This window comes from Girardinichthys multiradiatus, chromosome 20 (assembly GCF_021462225.1).
Source record: "Girardinichthys multiradiatus isolate DD_20200921_A chromosome 20, DD_fGirMul_XY1, whole genome shotgun sequence".
In the NCBI taxonomy this organism is placed as follows: domain Eukaryota; kingdom Metazoa; phylum Chordata; class Actinopteri; order Cyprinodontiformes; family Goodeidae; genus Girardinichthys; species Girardinichthys multiradiatus.
Genome location: NC_061812.1, coordinates 33223468 through 33251436, shown reverse-complemented (window position 1 = coordinate 33251436; position 27969 = coordinate 33223468). Strand labels below are relative to the sequence as shown.

The window sequence follows — 27969 nt, the reverse complement described above, 5'->3', positions numbered from 1 at the left end:
CCACTGCTGAGCAAGCTCTACACTGGTGGCAGCACAATTCTGTAGCCTACTCCCTCAGACGGAGTTGGTCCTATTGCTTGGAGACATTATTAGGTGTCCTGAAGTCTTTTTCACTGTAACTGAACATCTTATCTTGACGCTTTTGAAAAAAAGTGAAACTGTTCTTTCAGGTGAAAAATGTATACAGGTCCTTCTCAAAATATTAGCATATTGTGATAAAGTTCATTATTTTCCATAATGTCATGATGAAAATTTAACATTCATATATTTTAGATACATTGCACACTAACTGAAATATTTCAGGTCTTTTATTGTCTTAATACGGATGATTTTGGCATACAGCTCATGAAAACCCAAAATTCCTATCTCACAAAATTAGCATATTTCATCCGACCAATAAAAGAAAAGTGTTTTTAATACAAAAAACGTCAACCTTCAAATAATCATGTACAGTTATGCACTCAATACTTGGTCGGGAATCCTTTTGCAGAAATTACTGCTTCAATGCGGCGTGGCATGGAGGCAATCAGCCTGTGGCACTGCTGAGGTCTTATGGAGGCCCAGGATGCTTCAATAGCGGCCTTTAGCTCATCCAGAGTGTTGGGTCTTGAGTCTCTCAACGTTCTCTTCACAATATCCCACAGATTCTCTATGGGGTTCAGGTCAGGAGAGTTGGCAGGCCAATTGAGCACAGTGATACCATGGTCAGTAAACCATTTACCAGTGGTTTTGGCACTGTGAGCAGGTGCCAGGTCGTGCTGAAAAATGAAATCTTCATCTCCATAAAGCTTTTCAGCAGATGGAAGCATGAAGTGCTCCAAAATCTCCTGATAGCTAGCTGCATTGACCCTGCCCTTGATAAAACACAGTGGACCAACACCAGCAGCTGACACGGCACCCCGGACCATCACTGACTGTGGGTACTTGACACTGGACTTCTGGCATTTTGGCATTTCCTTCTCCCCAGTCTTCCTCCAGACTCTGGCACCTTGATTTCTGAATGACATGCAGAATTTGCTTTCATCCGAAAAAAGTACTTTGGACCACTGAGCAACAGTCCAGTGCTGCTTCTCTGTAGCCCAGGTCTGGGGAATGCGGCACCTGTAGCCCATTTCCTGCACACACCTGTGCACGGTGGCTCTGGATGTTTCTACTCCACACTCAGTCCACTGCTTCCGCAGGTCCCCCAAGGTCTGGAATCGGCCCTTCTCCACAATTTTCCTCAGGGTCCGGTCACCTCTTCTCGTTGTGCAGCGTTTTCTGCCACACTTTTTCCTTCCCGCAGACTTCCCACTGAGGTGCCTTGATACAGCACTCTGGGAACAGACTATTCGTTCAGAAATTTCTTTCTGTGTCTTACCCTCTTGCTTGAGGGTGTCAATAGTGGCCTTCTGGACAGCAGTCAGGTCGGCAGTCTTACCCATGATTGGGGTTTTGAGTGATGAACCAGGCTGGGAGTTTTAAAGGCCCCAGGAATCTTTTGCAGGTGTTTAGAGTTAACTCGTTGATTCAGATGATTAGGTTCATAGCTCGTTTAGAGACCCTTTTAATGATATGCTAATTTTGTGAGATAGGAATTTTGGGTTTTCATGAGCTGTATGCCAAAATCATCCGTATTAAGACAATAAAAGACCTGAAATATTTCAGTTAGTGTGCAATGTATCTAAAATATATGAATGTTAAATTTTCATCATGACATTATGGAAAATAATTAACTTTATCACAATATGCTAATATTTTGAGAAGGACCAGTACATGTGAGGCTATGCTAGGTGTCAGTCTGAAAATAATAGAGTGATCTTTAACTGCGCTCTTCACCTGTGTATTTAATAGGATTACACTGAAAAGAAATTAACTGATCATTTTTTGAAATGGTAAAAATGGCAAATGGCCTGCACTTGTATAATGCATTATCAAGTCAGCCAAGAGGGCATTATCAAGCCAAAGTGCTTTGCACTACAATCAGTCATCCACGCATTCATACACTGACAGTGGTAGTCTACATTGTAGCCACAGCTGCCCTGAAGCACACTGACAGAAGTGAGGCAGCCATACACAGGCACCACTGAGACCTCTAACCACCATCAGCATGCAAGGCAGGTGAAGTGTCTTGCCCAAGGAGGTGGTTCAAAGCGGCAACCCACCATTTACAGGACAAACCCATACCGGAGCAAAAGCACAGTGAAAATGTTGTTGAAAGTCAGCTTTTAAGATTTAGTTTTGTCAGTACTGGTGGCCTTTAATATGTCCTTTTTCTTTGAAAGTAGGTAGACAGGAAATGGGATGAACAGAGGGGGAAGACATGCACCACAGGCCATGGCCAGGACTCGTACCAGGGGACAGCCGCATTGAGGGCCAAGGCCTCTCTATACACGTGCCAGCACCATGCCCTAATAACACTCTGTAAAAAGAATGACTTTTAAAGATGCATCAATCAGGCCTTTACTGGTTTTCTTTGAGGTTTTGATATGATCCAACACAATGTAACAGAGATTGACCATTAAAGAATCTCCTCTTTTGCATCAAAGAATATTGCTTCATAAAGTGCATCAAAGAACATGCTATTTGCTAATGTATTTGCAGAGTGAAAAAGGTTTTTCAGTCTGCACAGACTTATTGGTTACAAAAGGTTGATTTTTTTATATTTGACCTGCCGACCACCAGTCAGGGTTGAAATTCAGACTAACAAAGTTTGCAAATCAAATAACTGCGTCACTGCCAACACTTTTGACTATTGCAGTGGTATCCACACCTTTTCTCGTTATAAGGTGCATGTTTGTATGCATTCCAGCTAAGTTAAAAACATTGTCTGTGAACATTTTGAGCTACATTATTCTGTGTCAGTAAGTGGTTGTTTTTATGTTTGCTGCTCCACAGGGAGGAGTGAAGGTGTTGATCACTGGTCCATGGTTGGAGTCCAGCAGTGAGTACAGCTGTCTCTTCGACCACATCAGTGTCCCAGCTGCCCTCATCCAGCCTGGGGTGCTGCGCTGCTACTGCCCAGGTAACACACATTCACTTTCCTCTAGAATAATGTAACTTTAAAAAAATATATGTTAAAGCTCTAACATCCCACATAGTTGTGTGGTTTCAAAGTGCTTTTCAAAGAAAACAAAACAACACAAAAAACAGAAAAACGTTAAGGTAGATGTATGAAAAGATAAGGAAGATACAGATAGGAGTTGGCTCTGTGTTTGCTGGGTAAACAGAATATAGTTCTGTTCGGAATATTATTTAAGGAAAACAGCAAAGAAATAGCGAATAGTGTCCTCTACCTTGCTGTTGTAGTAGCTTGTATAATCTCCAGGCAACATTAGAGTTTAAATTTAGTATATTGTGTGGCTATATTGTGTGAAGATTATTGTGTGTTTAACAGAGTGACTACACTAATTATTTTCCCAGCCCACGACACAGGACTGGTGATGCTGCAGGTGGCCATGGGCGGTGAGGTCATATCTTCTTCTGTGGTGTTTGAATATAAAGCACGTGACCTACCAGCACTGCCATCTTCTCAGCATGACTGGCTGTCCCTGGATGGTGAGAGAAATTATTTGTATTAAAGAGATAAAAGTGCCAGGCCTCATTCAAGAGCAAGAGCCTTTCGGTCATGCACAGCTCTACATTTGTCTGAAGGTGCCCGACACTTTTTGAATAAGACAAGTTAGATTTTTTTCTAGAACATACATTAAGTGCTGTAATTTAATTGAATGGTAGTAACAACAGTTTAACAGCTAGAGGCAGAGAGCTTCGTAACAGTCTGGTGGTCAAGCCCAGACTTCAGCAAGAGCTTACTGGAATGGTCCCCAGGGCCCCTGCATACCATTTTGAGGGGTTCGCATACTATTTTTATTTTTGTGAAAAAATGGTGTGAGAATATCTCAATTGTATTACTTGCTAAGATTTGGACCATATTATTAAAAAGTGCAATTTGTTTTGGTCTGTAGGTTTGTACTCCTTAAATTTGTTTTTTTCTTTTTGCCATCAGGCAAACTGCATATATATGCCGCAGATCTTGGACAGAGGGCAGGGACCCTTTCAACTCCTCTTACTATCATTGCAGGGCCCTCTTATCTACCATATTGCAGCTGGAGTACCATGCTGAGATGCAATATGTCAGCCCACCCCTGACCACAGCTTTATAAATGATATGAGAATGCTTGCAGGGAGTATTGTTTGTTTCAGTTTCTTCAAAAAAATGCCAGTTTCTGCTGGTCCTGTTTCCTAATCCCAGGGTACTTCAGCTAGATAAAGTCATGAGAGACTTGTACCCTAAAGAAATAAATGATCTCCACTCTCTGCTGTATGGTAGCTGATGCTGAGGGATGTCTTCTCCAGTTGTGACCTCTGAAAGTCATTTGCATAATTACAGCAAAGGTTTCAACTGCACTGAGTTATATTAGCTAATAGGCCAACACAAGTAATTTTGGTCCAAATATAGCACATGCTCTTTATTTTTGAGAAGTCACAAATACATGTAATTACATATAAAGTATCCTGCAGCCTTTTCCGCTGCTTGAAAAACAAATACTGTATTGAATTTAAAGTTAACACAATGAAACTAGATGAAGGGTTGTTTGAGAATTGTTAGCAGCTAAGGCCTTTTTTTTTTTTTTACAAAAGTTGGGACATAAAATATTGTTCCTTTTTTAACATCACTTGTTAGGCAAATTTAAAGAACATTTCATCATATATTTCATATACACACACAAAACTTAAATTTCAAATGTCAAAAGAACATAAGTAGCAGGGATACAGATGGATGTAGCTCAGGAAATACAGGGGTTGGACAATGAAACTGAAACACCTGGTTTTAAACCACAATAATTTATTAGTATGGTGTAGGGCCTCCTTTTGCGGCCAATACAGCATCAATTCGTCTTGGGAATGACATATACAAGTCCTGCATAGTGGTCAGAGGGATTTTAAGCCATTCTTCTTGCAGGATAGTGGCCAGGTCACTACGTGATACTGGTGGAGGAAAACGTTTTGTGACTCGCTCCTCCAAAACACCCCAAAGTGGCTCAATAATATTTAGATCTGGTGACTGTGCAGGCCATGGGAGATGTTCAACTTCACTTTCATGTTCATCAAACCAATCTTTCACCAGTCTTGCTGTGTGTATTGGTGCATTGTCATCCTGATACACGGCACCGCCTTCAGGATACAATGTTTGAACCATTGGATGCACATGGTCCTCAAGAATGGTTCGGTAGTCCTTGGCAGTGACGCGCCCATCTAGCACAAGTATTGGGCCAAGGGAATGCCATGATATGGCAGCCCAGACCATCACTGATCCACCCCCATGCTTCACTCTGGGCATGCAACAGTCTGGGTGGTACACTTCTTTGGGGCTTCTCCACACCGTAACTCTCCTGGATGTGGAGAAAACAGTAAAGGTGGACTCATCAGAGAACAATACATGTTTCACATTGTCCACAGCCCAAGATTTGCGCTCCTTGCACCATTGATACCGACGTTTGGCATTGGCATCAGTGATCAAAGGTTTGGCTATAGCAGCCCGGCCGTGTATATTGACCCTGTGGAGCTCCCGACGGACAGTTCTGGTGGAAACAGGAGAGTTGAGATGCATATTTAATTCTGCCGTGATTTGGGCAGCCGTGGTTTTATGTTTTTTGGATACCTTCCGGGTTAGCACCCGGACATCCCTTTCAGACAGCTTCCTCTTGCGTCCACAGTTAATCCTGTTGGATGTGGTTCGTCCTTCTTGGTGGTATGCTGACATTACCCTGGATACCGTGGCTCTTGATACATCACAAAGACTTGCTGTCTTGGTCACAGATGCGCCAGCAAGACGTGCACCAACAATTTGTCCTCTTTTGAACTCTGGTGTGTCACCCATAATGTTGTGTGCATTTCAATATTTTGAGCAAAACTGTGCTCTTACCCTGCTAATTGAACCTTCACACTCAGCTCTTACTGGTGCAATGTGCAATCAATGAAGACTGGTTACCAGGCTGGTCCAATTTAGCCATGAAACCTCCCACACTAAAATGACAGGTGTTTTAGATTCATTGTCCAACCCCTGTAGATTTGTAGCTCCAGAACGTTCTACATATTCAGTGCCTTGAAGAAGTAATCACAGCCCCTGAACTGATAGTTTGTCACGTTACAACCAGATATACCTATGTATTAGTCAGGATTTTGTGTGATAGACCAATACATTGCAGAACATCATTTAGAAATGTAATGCAAAGAATGCATGGGTTTCCAATATTGTTATGAAAACAACACTGAGAAGTGGTGTGCATTTCCACATATTCAGCATATTTTGCATGTTTTGCCCAGTTGCAAGTCTTTAGCAACTAGGTTCTTTTTTTTAAATTCATTTTTAAATGACTTTTGCTAAAAACCTTTTGGCAGTTCTACACCGTTGGACTGGTCTTGAAGCTGGTATGTTTTCCAATTGTTACGTTTTGCCTGCATGCAAATTGAATTTAAATTGACTAGGACTGAAACAATCAATAAGATGAATTGTGATTAATTGATTATTGAACTAATCAACTAATTTAGTAATCAATAATCGTTAAGTGAAGTATACAGCCTCTAAAACATGCCATCTGCTGAAAAATCAACACACTCAGAGCAGTAATTACGCAAAACCTGTACAAAAATATATACATTTTGCATTTATCATGAATAATCTTTGGGTGTACATATACCCAGTCCAGGACTCCTAAAGTGGCATGTTTTTAGCTTCACCTGGTTCAAATTCTGTAAAACAAATATATATATATATATATATATATATATATATATATATATATATATCCTTTTGCAATCCGATTTTTAATCAGGTAATCAATTAAATTCAGTTTATTTATGTAGCGCCAATTCACAACACATGTTGTCTCAAGGCACTTCACAAAAGTCAGGTACATACATTCCAATTAATCCTAACCATTGAACAGTGCAGTCAGATTCAGTTATTTAGTCAAATTGGATAAAAAGTTTTTCTATCTAAGGAAACCCAGCAGATTGCATCGAGTCAGTGACTTGCAGCATTCAGTCCTCCTGGATGAGCATGTAGAGACAGTGGAGAGGAAAAACTCCCTTTTAACAGGAAGAAACCTCCAGCAGAACCAGGCTCAGTGTGAGCGGCCATCTGCCACAACCGACGGGGGGTTTGAGAGAACAGAGCAGAGACACAAAGAGAACAAAGAAGCACTGATCCAGGAGTCCTTTCTATGGAAAGGAAAAGTAAATGTTAATGGATGTAGCTCCTTTAGTCGTTTCACCTAGAAAGAAAGAACAGATAAACTCTGAGCCAGTTTTCAAGGTTAGAGTCTGAAAGAGAGCACATATAATTAGTTACAGTAAAAGCTCAGTCAATTTCCATGTCTAGGAGAGAGAAAGGGTTAAACACTGAAAGACAGGGCTATGTGGATCATCTTTAGAAGGTGAGCATTAAGTTGTTGCCAGCAGAAGCTTGGACAATGCCCCCCTCCAGAAAGGTGTCACAGGTAGACACAGAGTCAGGCCAGGTGTAGCTTCTAGGAAGAGAAAAGAGAGAGAACATAAAGTTAAAAACTGAAATAACAGCAAATAATGCAGAATTAGAGAGTAGTGTGAGAATGTAGCAAAGAGGGTGAAAGTGGTCATTATGTCCTCCAGCAGCCTAAGCCTATAGCAGCATCACTACAGAGATAGTTTCAGTTCAGATTATTTCTTTATATAGCGCTTATTTACAACAATGTCGTCTCAAGACACCCCACAAAGTGTCCGGAATGGCACGGGGCCGTAAAATAATAAACTGATCAAGTTTGTCCATCTAGAGCCCACTGATGGCCATTGTTATACTAAAAACCACAAGGATTGGGATACCTCTCTCTGTCAGACTGATTATAACCATTGAAAAGAGAGGGGGTCATACAGGTAGCAGAAATGGAGGGTGTGTTTACACCTCATCCATAACTGAACCGGTTTAGGCTAAACCTGACTCCCCCTTACTCCAACCAACAGGGAGGGAGGAAGGCAGAGGTAAAAAATAAGGAAGATAACCTAAGCCACTCTAACTATTAGCTTTAGCAAAAAGGAAAGTTTTAAGCCTAGCCTTAAAAGTAGACAGGGTGTCTGCCTCACGGACTAAAACTGGGAGCTGGTTCCACTGGAGAGGAGCCTGATAACTAAAGGATCTGCCTCCCATTCTACTTCTAGAGACTCTAGGAACCACCAGTAAACCTGCAGTCTGAGAACGAAGTGCTCTGTTAGGAACATATGGAACAATCAGATCTCTGATGTATGATGGAGCTAGATCATTAAGGGCTTCATATGTGAGGAGGAGAATTTTAAATTCTATTCTGGATTTAACAGGGAGCCAATGAAGGGAAGCTAAAATAGGAGAAATATGATCTCTCTTTTTAATTTTCATCAGAACTCTTGCTGCAGCATTTTGAATCAGCTGAAGGCTTTTAACTGCATTTTGTGGACATCCTGATAGTAAAGAATTACAATAGTCCAGCCTTGAAGTAACACATGCATGGACTAGTTTTTCAGCGTCACTCCTGGATAGAATATTTCTAATTTTGGCAATGTTCCGGAGATGAAAGAAGGAAATCCTAGAAACCTGTTTAATATGGGATTTAAATTACATGTCCTGGTCAAAAATAACACAAAGGTTTTTAACTTTATTATTGGAGGTCAATTTAATGCCATCCAGGTTAAGTGATTGACTAAGCAGTTTCTTTTTTAAAGACTCCAGTCCGAAGACGACAACTTCTGTCTTGTCTGAACCCTGTGGTACTCCACAATTAACCCTGGAGTTTAAAGATGATTTATCATTTACATGAACAAACTGGAATCTGTCAGACAAATAAGATTTAAACCAGCCTAGCGCTGTTCCCCTGATCCCTACAGCATATTCCAGCCTTTCTAAGACAATATTGTGATCGACTGTATTAAATGCAGCACTGAGATCTAACAGAACCAGAACAGACACAAGTCCATTATCTGAGGCCATAAGAATATCATTAATGACTTTCAGCAGAGCTGTTTCAGTGCTATGATGAGCTCGGAAGCCTGACTGAAACTCTTCAAGCAGGTCATTGCTGTGTAAATGCTCACACATTTATTAGCAACTATTTTCTCAAGAAGTTTAGATAAGAATGGAAGATTGGATATAGGTCTGTAATTTTTCAAGTCATCTCGATCAAGCAAAGGTTTCTTAAGTAAAGGTTTAATTACAGCTAACTTAAAAGCCTGTGGTACATATCCATTTACTAAAGATAGATTAATCATATCTAAAATGGGGCTGGTAATCAGAGGGAACACTTCCTTAAATAATTTGTTTGGGATTGGGTCTAACATACAAGTTGAAGGTTTAGATGAAACTAATATTTCTGATAACTCAGGAAGCTTCACAGGATCAAAACAGTCCAAACACAAATCAGGTTCTACAGTTACTTCCAATGTTGTCTCACTTGCTGAGGATGAAGTAATCATCTTCGGGAGTATGTCAAAGATTTTATTTTTAATAGAATCAATTTTATTTTGGAAGAATCCCATAAAGTCATGACTGCTGAGAGCTAAGGGTATGGATGGCTCAACAGAGCTGTGACTCTGTGTAAGTTTAGCAACTGTACTAAAGAGAAACCTAGGATTATTCTTGTTCACTTCTATTTATGATGAGAAATAAATAATAATAATGTTCTGGCTTGGCGAAGTGTCTTTTTATACAGCAATAGGCTATTTTTCCAGATTAAGTAGGAATCCTAGGTGTGTAGAGCGCCATTTTCTCTCTAATTTTCTGACGTTGTGCTTTAAAGTACGCAGATCTAAATTAAACCAGGGAGCCAGCCTCCTATGAATAGTTACCTTCTTTTTCAAGTGGCCTGCATTGTCTAATGCACCACTCAACGATGAAGTAAAAAAATAGTCAAGATATTAATCAATTAGCAAAGTTATCGTTAGCTGCCTCCCTAAAACTGACAAATTAATTTTTAAACAAGGACGGTGATATGTTACAGGCTTCGATGCATATTGTTAACAAGGTGTGAGTATACACCAGTGTCACATTTTCCCATTCACCTCTCCTTATGTAACCTGTTCTAAGCGGTATTACATTCAAAATGGATTTAAGGACAATGGCACGTTCTTTCAATAATCTTTGGAGGCACGTCATGCAGATTTCTTTACGGCTTCTGGGTCAGCCTCTGAGTTTAAATATATCTCACAATGCAGTTGCAGCCTGGAAACACATGGGTCCCACCGGCAATGCATGTCCTGACTCCGTGTTCGCCCCCGTCTCTGCGTTGCGCAATGCGGCAGTGCGGCTTTTTAGTCACAGCATGCTGACTGTTGGCTGAAATAAAGGACAAGGACACGACGGCGCTCAGTTCGACAGTGAAAACTGAGGACAGTTCTTGTAGATGGCAGCCAGTAAAAGCATGGGCTCTGTTGTTGTCCCTAAGCAAAGACAACGAGCATGAAGGCCTGTCTGTTTCTAAACATGTTCTCTGTTTTGGCCTCTAATATGAGGGCGAATACTTCCCACAAGAGGGGGGGTTACATGGATAAAACAGCTTTCCGCTATTAAACACGTGTCTGCAAACAGCACAGCCAGCATGCGAATGCTCCATTTTAGGCTGTGTGCAGTCTGTTGTGGCGATGACGAGCGAGCCTCCTGCAGCTCGAAGAGTGGCGGGCGGATTTGAAGCGATGCTCCCCCTCACACACACAGCGTGGAGAGACAGCTCTCTTTTTCTCCGTCCCTTCCTGCCTCCCGTTTTTTGTTTGTGTTTTTTTACGTCTGGAGAAGCGGGGCTGTGAGTCGTAAACCTCAGATTGATGGACGTTTAGCAGAAGCGGGAACAGGAACCAAACCAGCAGCAGCAGACACAAAGACTCGGATGGTAACTTCTCATCGCGCTTTTTTTTTTGCTGCCGTTCAGGTGTGTATTGTTTACAGCTGCTGCGTTAGGATTGTATTAGTTCGTCATGCCTCTTAAGATACACATAAGAACGGCAGCATAAATTCATTGCTATAGATTCGTACCTTTAAAAAAAAAAATCAGTCATATTTGTAGAATAGTTAGACTAAAAAATGAAGTGGTGCTTGTCTGTTATTTTTAGTTGACCTGTGCAATTTCAGCACCAAGAGGAGGGGACAGTTCCACTGATCCCTCCACCAAACCAAGAGACCAGTGCTCCTGGAAAGGCCCATTACTACAATGATCAGAATGCTTGCTGGACTGTGGGACTGCATACATTACATTATATATTTGTAGTCGTTTTTTTCACTAAAACAGGTAGTGTCTTATCTGACAAACTTTTTTAAGTTTGTTTAATACAGTAGTTTATTTTTAAGTGATTAGTTCGACATGTAATAACTGTGAGCTGATTTTTACAGATAATATCAAACAGCCTTACTCCTTCTTGTTGAAATGTAATGGTGTTATGCAGTTTACCATAGTAAAGAACATAAACTCTGCATAAAATGAAATGGTATGACAAAACTGATTATTTTTACTTTTACAGTCGATACTAAAAAGTATTGACTTGGGGGAGCTTGCGAGAGGTGATATTTCTTGAACTTCGATGTATGTTATTGGGATTTTTAATGATAGACCATAAGTTCTGAACAAGTTTCCTGTCTGTGATGAAGAAAATAATCCCCACAGTATGATGCTGCCACTATCATGTTCCACCATCGGGACAGGTATGTTCAGGATGATCTTCAGTGTTAGCTTTCTGCCACACAAAGGATTATGCATACAAGACAAAAAGTTTAGTTTTGGTTTTATCAGACAGGAACACCTTTATCAGCATGTTTGTTGTGTCCCCTATATGTCTTGTAGTAAACTCTAAATGGGACTTCTTATGACTCTATTTCCCTACACTTCATAACTATGCAAATACTTGTACTATGCAATATATGTAAAAATATGAAAAGTTCATCTCATACTGCACTGTATAATCAAAAATTTCCCTCGTTGGCTCTTTCTTGGCTTGGTTAAAAACCACAGAAATGTTGCTTAATGTTTATTGTACTGATGTTTTGTGAAACTAAAGGGCCTTGATAATAGTAGTAGTGCAACTTTGCCTTCCCGTGCTTCGTACTAAGTAAACAGTGAAAAAACTGTTGTCTAATAGATGTCAACAAGGAAACTGGTGGAGTTTCCATTCAACTCAAAGAATAGTAGTTAAATCCTGTATCCTACTCTAAACTTAAATCAAAACATCTTAAATATCTGCATATAAAACAAACCAATTTTTTATGTGTTTTCTGCATACAGACAGCTATTAGAAAGTTAAAATGTCCCCTGTTAATTGTTAAACAGCGTGTATGTGTGTGTGTGTGTGTGTGTGTGTGTGTGTGTATGTGTTAATAGATCTCTTTGTTTGTATGAGATGTTTATAAGAGAAGAACAGTGCTTTCATGTGTCAGGAATCTACAATATAGGAGTGTTTTGCTTTGGAGTCAGCAGCAGGTGGGATGATATGAGAGTCACGGCAACACATCTGCAACAACATTGAATACAAGGGCCACAATGACATTCGATCAAGCCACTCATCTTGAGAAGGACTCACTAAAACATAATGTTCACTTACCTAAATACAGCAAATAGTTTTAAACCTTTACCTGCATTTCCACAGATACCCAGTTCAGGATGTCTATCTTGGAGCGTTTGGAGCAAATGGAGCAAAGGATGGCTGAAATAACCAATCAGAACCCCAGCTCAGAAGCCATGGCAACCAAGGGCGGAGGAGTGGAGGGGGGAGGAGCCAATGATCCGCGGTCTCAAGTAAGGCTGTGGGGAACTGTTTCCTGTACAACTATAGCATATAAAGGTGTCTAACATGAAAAGGTAAACACATCAAAGATAATGAAATCAGTCAAGGCTAATTTGTATTAGTTGTTTGATAAAGTTGAAGGTTTCCTTCTACAACACATAATTCTTCTCTACAATGTTTGAGGCATGGACTGAATTTACCATCCAAAACCTTAAAGTGTCATGTAACATAAAACTTTGGATGAAATTGCATCTTTCGGACATGTACTGGATCATCTTTGTGTCATCTTCCAGTGCATTTACTGATCTGAGAAACAACAAAAAAACAAATAACAGTTTAAAAAAGAGCATTTATTTAGAGTGGTTGTCATGTATTTCTATCTTGTAAATGTGCTGCAAAATGTTAGAGATAACTAGAGATGCAATAATCAACTAGCCAGAGATTAAGAATCAACCAATCTTCCCTTGATTGGCTCTGATCAGTGATCGGCATTTTGGTCCCTTTATTCATTGAGTTCATCGAAACTAAAAGTTCCTATCATGTATTTTCTATAAAGGATTAGCCAACAGCATGTGCTTTTTATGGACTATTTTGACATCACAAAAAAATTAGTTAATGGTTAAAGACATATGAGTTGATGGATAAAATAAAAAATTCCCTTGAAATTCCATAATTTCTGGTGGATTTTCAACCGCTACCTCTATCAAGGAACCCCAGATATTTCGTTATTTTATATGGATTATAGTCCTCAAAAAATAAATAGAATCAGCAAGTCATATCTCAAAGAAAGCCAGAAATCGGTATTGGCAGGAAAAGGCTGGTCAGTCCCTCTCTAGAGGTAGCTAGACATTTGGAAAAGAGGTTTACCAAGACTTTACATGTGACCTTTTTACTTTCCACCCCTCAGAGCTCCCCTGATCAGAGCACATTTGAGGGTCGTGTGGTAGTGGTGTGTGAGAAGATGATGTCTCAGCCCTGTTGGACGTCTTCTAACCAGCTTGTCCATAGTAAGAACTCCAGAGGAATGACGTTACTGCATCTGGCCGCAGCTCAGGGTTACGCAGGGCTCATCCAGACACTCATTCGCTGGCGGTGAGTAACACTCAGATGTGACACTCCACCATGAAGATGCAGTAATTTCACATTTGTTGCCTCGCTCCACAGCACAAAGCATGCTGACAGCATTGACCTTGAGCTGGAAGTGGATCCCCTTAACGTTGACCACTTCTCCTGCACACCACTCGTGAGTAATCAATACGTTCACATTCTTTTTTCAACTTTTTTTTCCTGTGTGTATGAGGTTTTATTTTATTCTGTCTTCTGTAGATGTGGGCATGCGCTTTGGGCCATACTGAGGCAGCACTGGTTCTATACCATTGGGACCCAAGAGCTTTAGCCATCCCTGACTCCCTGGGTCGCTTGCCGCTGAACATTGCCCGATCTCGTGGTCACACTCGATTGGCTGAGCTCTTGGAGCAGCTGCAGCAGAGTCCTCAAACCAAGGGCCAGTCCGCAGATAGTTGGATGGAGAAGTGGAAAGGAGGGCCACAGAACAGTGGAATCAGCAACAGCCCCAGCACTAATCCAAGCCCAGGTCCAAAAGCATCTTATGCTTTTTTTGTCAGAACATATATCAGCATTTGCATATATATTATATAGTATATACTGTATATATTTAGATACACACTACCGGTCAGATGTTTTAGATACACATTCTCATTTAGTGGTTATCTTCATTTTGATGACTGTTTGATTAAACAAAAAAGTGTGAAATAACTCCAAACATCTTTTATATTTTGATTTTTCAAAATAACCACCCTTTGCTTTGATTACTGCTTTGCTCTCTTAATATTCTCTCCATGAGCTTCATGAGGTGGTCACCTGAAATGGTTTTCCAGAGAGTTAAAAGAACTTCCCAGAGGATCATTGAGAGACGGCCAAAGGTTAATAGTTCAGTCATCACAGCAAAGGGCGGCTACTTTAAGGAATCTAAAAAATAAAACATATTTAACATTCTGTTACAATTTTTTGTTTGCTATATAATTTCATATGTGTTTATTCACTGTTTTGATGCCTTCCGTGAGAATCTACGTATGTAAACAGACAAACATATTTTAGGTTGGAGTATCCATAAAGTGGCTGTAGTTTGTTTTTATTCTGTTTCATGTTTTAGGTTTTAATTTATGAAGCAAACTAACTAGAACTGTGTTTATGTGGATTTTAATTGTGGTGTTTAGGGAATAGTCTGCAAAAAAGTGGTCAGCTCCACTTATCACTGAAGCTGGTAATTGTGCCAATGTCATAAAATCCATCCATCAGCGTGTTTAGAGCTCACTAAGTATCATTTTCTATCTCGTATAATTACAGTCGATAATACAGAGGTGAACTCCTTACCAGGAGTTATAACTCTGCTCTTGACACACCTTGAAATTTCACATAGACAAGAAATCATTATCACATAAACCCTGTAAATGTAGGTTTTTGTTTCAGCAATCTATATAAAGCGTTACACACTGTGTTGTCTGACTGATTCTCTTAGCTTCAGAAAGTCTCTTCCTGAGGTTAACTTTATAGTGTTCTGTCAGCAAAGTTAACAGCAATCAATCACTTAGATTAAGTGATTTGAATAGATTAGATTAAATCTAATAAACCTGCCAAAGCATTTTTATAGAAAAAATATTTTTCTAAATTCTCAAGGTCATATAAAAACATACATAAAATCAGACCACTTTAAGACAAATGCAGTGTCTTACAAAAGTAAGATCTTGTAGTAACTTTAACATGCAGGAACTTTTATAAGAATTATCATAGATGGTTTTTCAAAGTTTTTAATAATGGAAATCTGAAATGTGTGGCATGAATTTGTGTTCACCACATAACACATAAATATGGTTTTATCTAAAACCTTCCACTGTAGCTCTGGCTGCATCTTTAGAGTTGCTGTCCTGCTGGAAGTTAAACCTCCTTCCAAATCTGAACCCTCTAAAAGATTTTCTTCTAGGATTTCCAGTATTTAACTCTATCCATCTTCCCATCCACTGTGAATAGCTTCCCTGGCCATACTAAAGAAAATCATCCCACATCATGATGCTGCCACACTTCACTGCTGAGATCCTGTGTTTAGTTCAGATATGCGGTGGTTTTCCCCTAAGGAGCATTTTACATGGAGGTGTAGTTCTGTGTTTGCCTCATGTGACACAAAGGCCTTCTTCCACATTTTTGCCGTGTTCCCTAAATAACGTGCAGCAAAATGCAAACAGGACGTCCTCTGCATGATGCTGTTCACCAATGTTCTCAAATAAACCTCTGAGGTCTTCACAGAACAGATGTATTTCTATTGGGATTGAATTATACACTGGTGGATGTGGACTCTTTACTAATTAAGTGACCTCTGAAGGCAGTTGGCTGCCCTGGATTTTATTTAGGAGTACCATATTAGAGGGGATTGAATACAATTGTGTATATTTATGTACATTTAAAAATATATTCTTTATTTCCATTATTATTAAAAATGTTGAAATCCATGGTTCACTTATATAATTCATGTACATAATTATTCACTTCGCTGTGTTAGTCTGTTACATGAAATCCCAGTAAAATACATTGAAATATGTGACTACAACAGGATAAAATGTCACTGTTAGACTGTTACTGTTTGTTAACACAGGAAAGCACCACTAATTTGTGCCAAATTAATGGTGACACCATTATCTCAAATGAAAAGTTTCTCCTAAAACATTAATTTTGGTTCATTATGGAATGAGAGCTCCATACTTTATTAGTGTTGATTTTTTTTAGGTTTGAGTACTTTGAAATAAGAAAATGTTACCTGTTCACCTGTTCAAGTAGTTAAACTCTGATTATTTTTTTGACTGAGCGGGATGTAGTTTTTGGTAGAAATTGTGGTGCGCTGTAAGATCTGTTCTAATTTTTAACCGTTTTTACCTCTGCAGAGGTGAGAAGGAACAGAACAGAGAGCCAACCATTAAACCAGAACCACAGCTGGAGCCAAACTGGCTCCCAACCAGGAGCCAACGTTGAACAAGTAGGCCCGCCCCCAGCCAAACGACTCAAATCTAACCCTTCAAATCAGCAACAGCTTGCTAACTCAATCCCTGGAACCAACACTATCAGCTCCCACTCCGACTCTTCCCCGAGGCAAAGTCCTCTTCGATCCCAAAAAACTGACCCCAGCTATCAGAGAACACCTCTTTCCAGCTCCACCTCTGAACGGCCTCAGTTCCCCAGTGCCCCGTTCTCTCACCTGCAGGCCAGGATAAGGGGGTCTGAGGGGGGCAATATGTGGAGCCTGAGACGGTCTCTTGGACAAAACAGTCTGGTCAGAAGAATTCAAGGAAAAGAGCGTTTGGCCATTCATCTGCGGCAGAGAGTGCTGTCTGACAGGGGAGAGGAAACTGAGCTGCTGACCTATCAGGATAACACAGACGACTTACAGGTATAGTGAGCAGTTTTAAATTGTTTTGATATAAGGAATACATTTTAAAAATAAATAATGAACAACGATTCTGTGCAAGTTTATTTAAAATCTTGACCACCTTTAAGTACTAAACTAAAATCAACAGCCATGGTTCTTCACATGTTGTAGGTTGACATTACGATGCTTGCTGATCACATCATGGATCCTTCAGCTGGAAGGCCTAAGCCGACTGCAGGCCCTGAAGCAGATTCTGCAAAGGTTGGGATCAGCAGTGATGTAAAGTCACTATCTGGTTACCTTGATGAGGTCGAAAGGTGAGTCCAAATCTAATAGTTGAAATGCTTCCCCATAAAGTCAAAATGTAACAAAAAAAAACTTGTTATATTGATTAAATAAATTTGTATGTATGTCATAGACACATAGGGGAGCATTCAGTTTGGTAACACAGTTTTGATTTTGTTTGTCTGTGCAGGTTTTTGAAATCTAAGCCCCACGCTACAAGCCCCAAACCAAATGTACTCTCAGGGCTGGAGGAGCAGGAGACTCCTCACACCAACCAAGCGCCCTTGTCTACCTTTGACTGGAGCTCCTTCCTCTGTGCAGCTATGAAAGAGGAGAAGTTGAAAGCAAACTCTTCTTGTCTAGCCATGACTGAGGCAAAGCAGCAAGAGCTGTATGAAACCATCAGGCATGCTCTGCACTCCCTCAGAAAACACAAGGCAAGTACGACCTCCACTTCTGCTCATGCAGACTGATACCTTGTTCTGTGATGCTCTCTTGCACAGTTGTCAATCAGCTGAAAAGGGTTCACTGTAATCACTAATTATGTTACACGTGCAATGTTAGGCTAAATTATTTCTAACATTGTTCTCAGGGTCCCATTCAGGAACAACACAAAGAGATCGCAGCAGTGATTCAACGCTGCTACAAGAGATACAAGCAGGTAAGATCAGCAAGTTGGTTTCACTCTCAGCCTTATTTAAATAGAGAATTATTTTTTGTTGCAGTAATAGATTGCATTCCACTAAAAGAGTAAATTTAGCTTGTAGGTTTGTGTGTGTTTCAAAGAAAATACCCTAAATCTCCTGACTGGGAATTAATGTTCCCACATGCCATCCCTCCTGGGCAATCTGACAAGTTTAACACTAAATACAGCTCTCAGGATGGACTGAGAAACAATTGCTCTGCTATCTGCCTTAATTCCTTGTCTTATTCATAATGCAGAAAGCATTGATTACATGACATTTCAACATTTGCCTGTAGATTCTACTTTTTTATGTATTTTGATGAGAAACTGATATTTGTGTTTTTCAAACAAGGTTTTACTTATACATTCTATATTGACTATATCTACTAGAACTATATCCCAAAACTACTGTATGAAGCTATTTCATTTCTAATTAATTACTTTGTCAATTGTTTTTTATGGTATTGATATGATTATGAGTTCATTTTTCTCTTCGTGATCTTGATAACATTATGTTTTTTTTATATTCATCCTTCAGCAAGTTACAGTGCCTTGCAAATGTATTCAAACCCTATGAACACATTTTCTCACATTACAACCACAAGTGTCAATATATTTCACTGGGAAATTATAGTGAGAAGCAAACACAAAATTGTGTAGTTGAAGACAAACGATATAGTTTTAAAAATTGCTAATGAAAAAAACTGAAACCTTTGCCATACATTTGTTTTGGTTCCATTTACTCTGATCCCCTTAAATAAAAGTCAATTTGTGTTCAATTTTATGTGACAGACAAACACAGACAAGTGTGGCGATTAAGTTACACACTGGTGAAGTATATCTACAAACTGGTTGGCTTCTGGAAGATTTGGGTTGCACTGGATTTTATTTTGAGGGATCACATAAAACGGAGCTGAACAAAAAGGCCTGCCACACCTTTCAGAATATTGTACATTGATATGTACATTTTGAAAACCATGTATTAATTCACATCCACTTGCCAATTTTTGCACTGCATTGTTTTAGTCTGACACAAAATCCATATAAAACACATTAAGTTAGTGTATGTAACCTGGCAAAATGTGGAAAGGTTCAAAGGGTAAAAATACTCTTGGAAGGCAATGTAGAAATGAAACACTGTCCTGCACTTTCAGAATTTAACATTTATTTATTTTTTTATCTCTTGTTTCTAACATCAGGATTTATGTTGGTGTTGTCTTCCCTTGCAGTATGCACTTTATAAGAGGATGACTTTAGCAGCCATCCTGATCCAGAGTCGTTTCCGGAGTTTCCACGAACAGAGGAAGTTCCAGCAGAGCCGTAGAGCAGCGGTCCTCATCCAGCAATACTACCGCTCCTACAAGCACTCCCTCAGGTACTTCATATGGACACACAAGTATGCTGTCACTAGGATTGCATAAGAAATGTCATTAAAAGATACACTGGTATATTTGCTTACAGCAGCCTCCTAACTAAAAAACAGAACCAGGCTGCTCGTAAGATCCTGAGGTTCCTGCTCCGCTGCCGCCACAGGTGAGGCATGAACCTTCAAACACACTCTCAAACTCATCTATGCACACACTCAAGGGCACCATATCCCACACTCATACCAGCGACTAAGATACATACACAGACTTGCAGCGGTGCTAATAGTTGCTGTTGTTTTGCTGCTCCTGTGAAGCCCCTTGATGGACCACAGACCTCTGAAACAGGTGAGTCCCCACTTGCTCCCTCTCTTTCAGAGGATGATGCCTGTTTGCATGACAGCGGAAGGAGAGGTAGAGGAGTTCCTGGATCTTTATCCTTCCCTCCCGCTCTCTTCTTTTTTCCCTATCTCTCTCTGTCTCCCTCCAAAGACTGTCGAATGATGACAATAAATGTGCATGACTGACAGATAGAGAAGCAAGTCCTGCATATGGTCTTCTTGGGGGCATGTTCTGATTATCACAAGGGGACTTCGAGGGTTGCTTGGCATGCAAATTTTTGTGTGCCTTGATGGATGGGGCTGATCCAGAGGATGTGAGAGTGTATGTCTGCGTGTGGCAGATGTGAATTTGGGGAGGTTTTGTCAAATAACTGCCGTTTTTGCTCTGACTGACATTTGGGGGATAAAAAAAAAATACAACGTGCTGTTAAAGTGCCTTGCAACAGTATTTTTGCACTTTGTACTTTTTGCGCATTGTGTTCAAGTACAGCAACAAAAATCAATATATTTCATTAGGTTTTATGTGATAAACAAACAACAAGTAGCACATAATTGTAAAGTGGAAGGAAAACAATAGATGGTTTTAAACATTAAAAGTGTGGCAGGAATGTATTTTTGTTTATTAGAAAACATTAGTGAACAAACAGCATCACGAAGACCAAACGAAGAGTGGCTAGAAAATGGCCATGTTGGAAAGAAGTTCATAAGAAGTACTGTTGAAAGTTTTCCCCAAGCCATGTAGAGGACAAAGTAAATACATCTACGTGGAGGAATGTGATCTGGTCAGATGAGTGTGGCAGACAGCACTGCACTGTAATTGAAATGCATATTTCCCATGGTAAAACATGTTGGTGGCAGCATCATGCTGTGTGGATGCTTCCCTGCGGCAGGAACAAGTAACCTGATCCAATGGACAGAACTAAATACAGATCCTCTAAGAAAATATGTTAGAGGCTACAGAAGGGTTGTGGCTGGAGTGAAGGTTCACCTTCCAGTAGGACAACAAACTGAAATGTACAACTTGAGCTACAATGGAAGGTTTAGATAAATGCTTATTCACATGTTTGAATGGAGCAGTTAGAGTCCAGACCTAAATACAATTGAGAATGTGTGTTCACAGACACCCTCCATCCAAACTGGCTGAGCTTGAGCTATTTTTGAGATTTAGTTTTGGATTTGCAAAGACCTGCAGCTGTAATCGCAACAAAAGGTGGTTCTAAAAAGAATTGGCTCAGGGGATCTGAATGAAGGTGACGCTACACTTTACAGGTTTTTTATTTGTAAAAACTGTTATTCAGTATTTTGTGTTGGTTTCTCATATTAAATCTCAGTGAAATACATTGATGTTTTTGGGTGTAAAATGCGATATGAATAGTTTTGCAAGGCACTTTATATACGTAGAGCTTCTTGTAAACGTTTTCGCTGATTGTTTCTAACGTGTGTTTGGTTCCCCTCAGGGCCAGAGAGCAGAGAAAGGCCAGGGGTCCTGAGAATGCATCACCAGGCCCTGCACACAGCCCCCTCAGCCTGTGAGCAATCTACCCCACACCACCCCCACTCCCCAATCCATCTTTCCTCCAGTCTCCCTCCCTCCCTACCCTCCCTTCCTGTTGCATTTTCCAACCTCTCCTCGTGCCCTCGTCTCTCCTCCTTGCTCTCAACCTTCCTGGCCTCATTTCTCAAGAGGAAAAAAAAAACTCTTCCCTAACAGACTGAGGACAGGACAGGTGTCCATCATGGCAGCTCAGACTGACAGACTGCTGGGCAGAGCCCCAGAACCAGGCTCTGCTCACAGCACTGATTCTCCTCCAGTTTAACTGGGAGGCCATCACATTAACCTCATGGCATTCTTTGCACTCCTCATGGGTATGTTTCTTTGCAAGAGCAAGTTGTCGAGCAGGATAAGCAGAAAAAAGAACAAAAGAGGAAGTGCCTGACGACGACATCCTGCTGTTTAAGGCAGCAGCTGGATGTACTGAAGAGGCTCCGGCGGTGAACAGCTGGCTCAAGAAAGAGGCAACTTTGACATGCAAAAAACACACAAAACCCGCTGTGTTTTTTTGTATTAAAATAGAGATCTGTGAAAGAATAAGAAACCATAAACCAAAAAAACTCACTTCTATGTTGCATTTGCATGCAAGGTTTTCCCCCCCGCTTATTCCTCCTCTATATCATCCTACAGAGCTACAGTGGCAAACCATTCTGCTGATTCAGTATCTCACAGTATCACCCAACCACTCTGACTCACAGGCTTATGAAGCTATTAGTCACCTAATCAAAAAAAAAAAAAGGGGGAGGAACTGCACTTGAATGTACGAGGAGCATTGTTAGATAAAAGGGAAGCGGCCTGAATAACGATGTCTTAATTTGCTACATGGACTTTGTATGGAGTCGTTCTCAGCGGCAGCACTTTTGCTCGCCTGACGTGGTGTGTCCGTGTTCGTTCAATTCAATGCATGTGTTTGAGCTATGAGCTCCTGCATGCTTGCCAAACTGCTTTAGTGTTGTTTCTTTTTGTATTTCTATGTGTAATTGTGTCTCATGTCTTCATCAACCTATCCTTACCCTGTGTAATGTGAACCGTGTAAGGACAAATGACTTCTTTTGGGTGCTTTATTTATTATTTATTTATTTAAGGGTCTAATTCTTTGTTTAACAGGCTCAAGAGTGGTTTAGCTCGAGACCCAAACCCCCTCCCCTGCCGGTGTGATAAAATATGACATGTTCCAATGGTTAAACGTCTCTGTTAGTTTGTTCTGCGTGAACCTCCAAATCCTAACTGTGGTTTTAAGGACAGAGTCACATAACATTGCCTTGACTTCTTCTTGACTCCGAGAGGTCTCTATGCTTGCTCTGTAAAGGACATGGGTCCTATACTTGCCCCCATACAGGGCACTGCTCCCTGTATTAGCCCTGTATGGGCGATCAAATCCATATTTTGGACTATTGCATATTTCTGTACATAAACTGACGAGGTAAGGGGATACAAGGACCCTGAAACTTTTTCATAAGAAGACTGTATTTAAGATTATAAATTATTTTACTTCCCGTAACAAGAACTTTAGACAGAGATCTGGGTACACAGGACGGCATATTGCTTGTAAATAATGTAGATAATACAAACGGAGTAATGTGCATGAGATTTAAGACAAAAGAAACATCTAAAAGAACACGCTAGTGGCTAAGGACTGTGAGAGGATTTTAACTGCTTCACTTTAAGAGTATCCAGTATAAGTGTTATTGAAAAAGAACATTTTCTTAAAAGCATGCAAACAAAAAATCTAACATTAGAACTATAAGTGGGAAAACAAACTAAGCTGAAACCATGATCTTTCAGACAAAAAAAAAACATTTACACTTTGTGCTTTTGTTTCTTGGCTAGCAAAAATTAAACCCATTTTGCCAGTAGTGCCAATCATTATGAATGCTATTTTTGCTTAACAACACAGTATGTTATGCTGGGGAAACCAGTACCCAGAAGTTATCAGTAAGATCCACAGAGGCAGCACATGCTGACAATAAACCATAGTAACCTAGTAATAGCTCAGATGTAGACCTACAAGTCCTGAAGTTTGTCTAAAATGGTAGACTTATGCATAAAACGGTGATGGGGACTTTGCAAGTATAACAGATGATGCTGATGATGCTAATCGTGCCGATGACTATGATGTTCAAATGTAAATGCTATGACTGGTGAACCATAAAGGAAAGAGGATGTCACCGTGGATATAAAAAGTCTGCACACACAAAAACTTACTTTTTTTACTTATATAACCTGTAAAACTCAAATGTAAATCTTTTGAAAATAAAAATATTAAATAAAGTGGTTGCATAGGTTTAGACAACCCTGATCTAAAACTCTACAGAACACAGTTCTATTATTATTACACCACTCAGTCTATTTGGGTAGGAGTCGATTATCAGGACATATGTTACCTTGGCAATATTTGCTCACTCTCTTTGAATAGTGATCCAAACCTGTTCTCCTGTGAACCGCCCTCTTCAGATCAAAGGTCTGAGCACTGGCTGAGCTACTCCAAAATGTGTTGATTTTAATATAACCTTTGGTTCGCTGTGGTGCAGAAAGATGAAGTTCCTCTTCATCCTCTGTTTTCTGGCAGTTTTCTACCTGAAGGTTTTGTGCCAAGTGTTTAACTAAAACTTCAGGTCCACCAAAACGAAAACCGGCCATAAAACATGATCCTGCCACCGCCATTCTTTACTGTGTTACGATGTCTTTTGGTTATGCGAAGTGTTACTTTTACACCAAACATACCTTTTGGAATTATGGCCAAAAGGTTCAACCTTAGTTTCATTGGAGCATAAGACACATGTATATGCTTTCTGAAGACTTCAAAAGTGGTTTTGCAGATTTTAGCCTTGTAGGTTATCCTCCTTGTAGGAAAGAGCATCTGTGTTGCCATCCTAACCTCTTAGCCCAGAAATATGAGCAATAATGGAGATTGTTGTCACAAGTACTTGCCAGATATTTATGCTGCCCTTTAAATGGTAGTGTGGGCCCATTGGCAGCCTCCTTGACCAGTTTTCTTTTTCTCCTGCCTGATATCTTTTCACAATAAGATCCCTTTGGTGCTTTGGAAGCTCTCTGCAGACCACGGCTTATGCTGTGAGATAGGATCTAAGAAATGTCAGAAAAATCTACTAAACATGTTGAACTGTATTTGGGATTTGAACACAGCCAAATCTCTGGGTAAAAAAGAATGCACACTTTTGTGCAACCACTATATTTTAGGGTTGTTTTTTTTTTTGATTCACTTCAAAGATTTCAGTTTGTAAAGGTGGAAAAAATTCTGAAATTATTTGTCTTTGTTACATTTTTTAAATCACAAAAACATCATTTGAACCGGGGTTGTGCAGACTTTTCATATCTGCTGAACATCCCTTACTGTGTGGTTGTGCTCCAGCAACACATTCATTTTTATTAAGACCATCAATCACACCTACAGCAGACCCAGCCCGGCCTCCAGTCAATGCTTTCCATCTTCAAACAGAATGTCTCTGAACTCATGGTTTGTTTCATTTCTTTCCCTTTTCTCCTCATTGTCACTGCCATAATTGTATGACATGTACTTTAACCTTGTGGAAAGCTCTGTTTAGAAAGTGCCTGCTCAACAACAAACAAACTAATATCAGGAAGTATTGTACATTCTCCAAAATGTTCCCAGTTTCTCTTTATTTTCCTAAATTGTGTGTTAAAATTGAACTTGACAGTGTTCTACTCTCTGTTAAAAGTCCTAATTTATCTGGTATGAATGGATGCTCATGGCCTAATTGACAATATGTGTTACTTTGTCGGGTTAACAGATATGATAGTATCGCCCCTACCTTTGTGTGTACTTATTAGAGGAGGAAAAAAAAAAACTTTGAATTTTGCTTCTGTCTATGAGAGGCACTCTCACGAGTCACTTCGCATCATCACCATTGCGAGGCCTACGTTTTTTTCTAATTCTCACTCCTATTTTTGTTCCCAGAAAATAATTGTGCAACATTAAAACAAAGCAGAACTCTGAAGTCTTTAGCTGGCTAAATATCTTTCACAGACATCCTCTTTGTTTTTTGTTTTTTTTTGCTGTCAGTCTCTCAATCCGACATGCTCACACACAGTGTGGAATGCAAAAGTACACAGTCTGGTGCACATGGAAATAAGGCCACACTCTTTCTCTCGTGTGCTTACGTCTTTGGGAGGCATGAAATCTCTCCCTTAGATTATACTCAGGGTTGAAGAACAGGGGGATGGTATGTGGATTGCATTAACTGCTGGCACACAGGTGCCCCAGATGTGGAGGCTGTGGTACATTTGGATGTACTTATGTGTGTGCACATTGTTTGGAATACATCAGCTGTCCATTTATTGTCTAGCACCTGCAAATTTTAACATATTAAAATTTGACATGCATGTTCTTATATCCCAAAAGAATCTGCATCATTCAAGGTGTGTCATGGATGAAGTTTTCAACATGGTAGAATATTGTTATTTTTGCTGATTTTGCTTACATTTTAAATGACATTCAAAGCAAGTAATAAGAAATCGCATTGATTCAGATGTTCTGGATGTTCAAATTACAGTGTCTTGTGAAAGTATAATTAGCCTTGAACTTTATTACAATTCCTCACCTTACAATCACAGACTTTAACATATTTAATTTGAGAAAAATTATACATGGTTTTTAAAATATTTTAGTAATAAAAATATGAAAAATGTGGCGTGCATTTAATTCAGCCAGCTATATCAATTCTGTGCAGAATTAAATAGTGGTGCAATTAAAGCTGCACGTAAGTTGAGGTTTGTCTCTACCAGCTCTACCAGACCCAGAGAGATTGATATTTCTGTCCTAAACAATCCCACTGTAGCTCTGGCTGTATATTTAGTTGTTTTGCTGGAAAGTTAACCTCTGACACCGTCTTTTGCCGGCAGAAGGTTTTCCTCCAGGATTGTCATCTTTTTAGCTCCATGCATCTTCTTATCAACTCTGGCCAGCTTACCTTCCATAAATGCCAGTGTTTGGAGCATCAAACTTACCATACTCCTGTCAACAGATTCTCCCAGCTGAGCTCTGCAGCTCCTCCAGAGTACCACAAGCTCCTTGACTGGTTCTTTGATTAATGGTCTTTCTGCCCATCCTGTAAGTTTAAGTTGAAGGCCATGTCTTTGTATGTTTGTGCCATACTTTCCATGCTCAGATGATGGATTGAACAGAGCTCTGTGAGATGTTCAAAGCTTGAGAAAAGGAAGCTGAATACAAATGGCTGCCACACTTTTTAGATATATATTTAAAACATTTTGGAAATCATGTATCTTTTCCTTTCCACTTCACAGTTCGTGAGTTGCATAAAATCCCAATAAAATACATGCATATTTGTAGTTATAACAAGACAAAATAAGAAAAACTCAATCGTTATGAATACTTTTTAAAGGCACTGTAATTAACACACCTCCATCATCATTAAAACTTTTATGACTTTTTCAATTTATTAATCATACTGATGGACAGCCATGGTGAGGCCATGGTGAGGACAGTTCCTGTTTAACACACATTAAACTGTACTTCCTCTCTCACCAACAAACCTGAAGATGACATCCTAAAACTCCTTCACATACGTACACAGGCATCAGTCCATCAACTTGTACAATACACAAAATACTATCCCAAACAACAGAAACTCCATCATTAGGGTCTTGTTTGGCAGAGGATGGTAACTGTAAAGTGTATGTACGTAACTAAGAAAAACTAAAGATTAAAAGGTAAGAGACTTTGCCATAGTAAAAAGGTGGTAAACGTGCGCAGAGATAGCCTCTGGTCTCATAAGTCCGCCTAGAAATGAACCGCATAACCTTTCAGGCCTTGTTTCAAGAGGGCGTGGCCAAACACCATATTGCATGCTAGACTGGTAGACCCTTATAGATAACCTATGGCTAGACAACTCCTTGCCTTCCTCCTCTTTCACCCTGTCTTCTCTTTCTCTCTCATCTCCTGCTGTACCACCATCTTGCCTGCTGTTGTGTTCTCATGCCGATCTCAGCTTCTCATTTCTCTCTTTTTTTGTAGCCTAGTTTTTAATCCTTCTTTTTGTTTGCTTTACAAACATGCATGCACAAGCATCACTAACTTGTTGATGTTTTCAAAATAATATTTTGTTGCTGAGGCCATGCAAAGTGTTTTTGAATATTGCCCTTATATGTGGAATATGTCTTCTGAATGCTTTACATAATTTCTGCTGTAAAATTAAATCAGAATAAAAAGAAAATTTGCACTTTAATCTATTTCTTGGGGTGATGTTTATTGCTTATTATCTATATTTTTCTTATTTTTATCTTTACCCTCCAAATGTATTTCCGTGACCTGGTGTTTTGGTGTCTCCGTAGTGCGTTTGAGTCAAATTCAGTAAAGTATCTTCGAGGTGGGATGCTGCTGTGTAAAAGGCCCTTCCATCGCACAATGGCCCTGATTCTCAGTGACTGTCATTAATTGCAGCAATAGTTGAAATTAACCTTGTAATTAGCTTGACAGGCTACGGGTGGCAGGAAAGACCAGCTGTTTTACTTCCACTTCTGGATTGAATGTACTGAGAACGTGCAGATGCTTAGCT

General features: G+C 39.8%; 1 protein-coding gene across 4 annotated transcripts in view; it reads left to right on the top strand.

Moving 5' to 3' along the window:
• LOC124856647 (calmodulin-binding transcription activator 1-like) overlaps nucleotides 1–27639 on the top strand; it is a 102786-nt gene extending 75147 nt beyond the window's left edge. The window contains exons 9-22 of one of the 4 annotated variants that reach the window (XM_047347330.1): nucleotides 2878–3004; nucleotides 3403–3537; nucleotides 12613–12761; nucleotides 13658–13842; nucleotides 13915–13993; nucleotides 14077–14344; nucleotides 16704–17206; nucleotides 17357–17502; nucleotides 17661–17907; nucleotides 18063–18131; nucleotides 19385–19530; nucleotides 19620–19688; nucleotides 19837–19867; nucleotides 21318–27639. In XM_047347330.1, coding sequence (XP_047203286.1) covers nucleotides 2878–3004; nucleotides 3403–3537; nucleotides 12613–12761; nucleotides 13658–13842; nucleotides 13915–13993; nucleotides 14077–14344; nucleotides 16704–17206; nucleotides 17357–17502; nucleotides 17661–17907; nucleotides 18063–18131; nucleotides 19385–19530; nucleotides 19620–19688; nucleotides 19837–19867; nucleotides 21318–21350 — 2187 coding nt within the window. In that variant the 3' untranslated portion in view covers nucleotides 21351–27639. Of the gene's footprint in view, nucleotides 1–2877; nucleotides 3005–3402; nucleotides 3538–12612; nucleotides 12762–13657; nucleotides 13843–13914; nucleotides 13994–14076; nucleotides 14345–16703; nucleotides 17207–17356; nucleotides 17503–17660; nucleotides 17908–18062; nucleotides 18132–19384; nucleotides 19531–19616; nucleotides 19689–19836; nucleotides 19868–21317 lie in introns of all 4 variants that reach the window. The other 3 variants (XM_047347329.1, XM_047347328.1, XM_047347327.1) reach the window with 3 other exon arrangements.
• The last annotated feature ends 330 nt before the right edge of the window (nucleotides 27640–27969 follow it).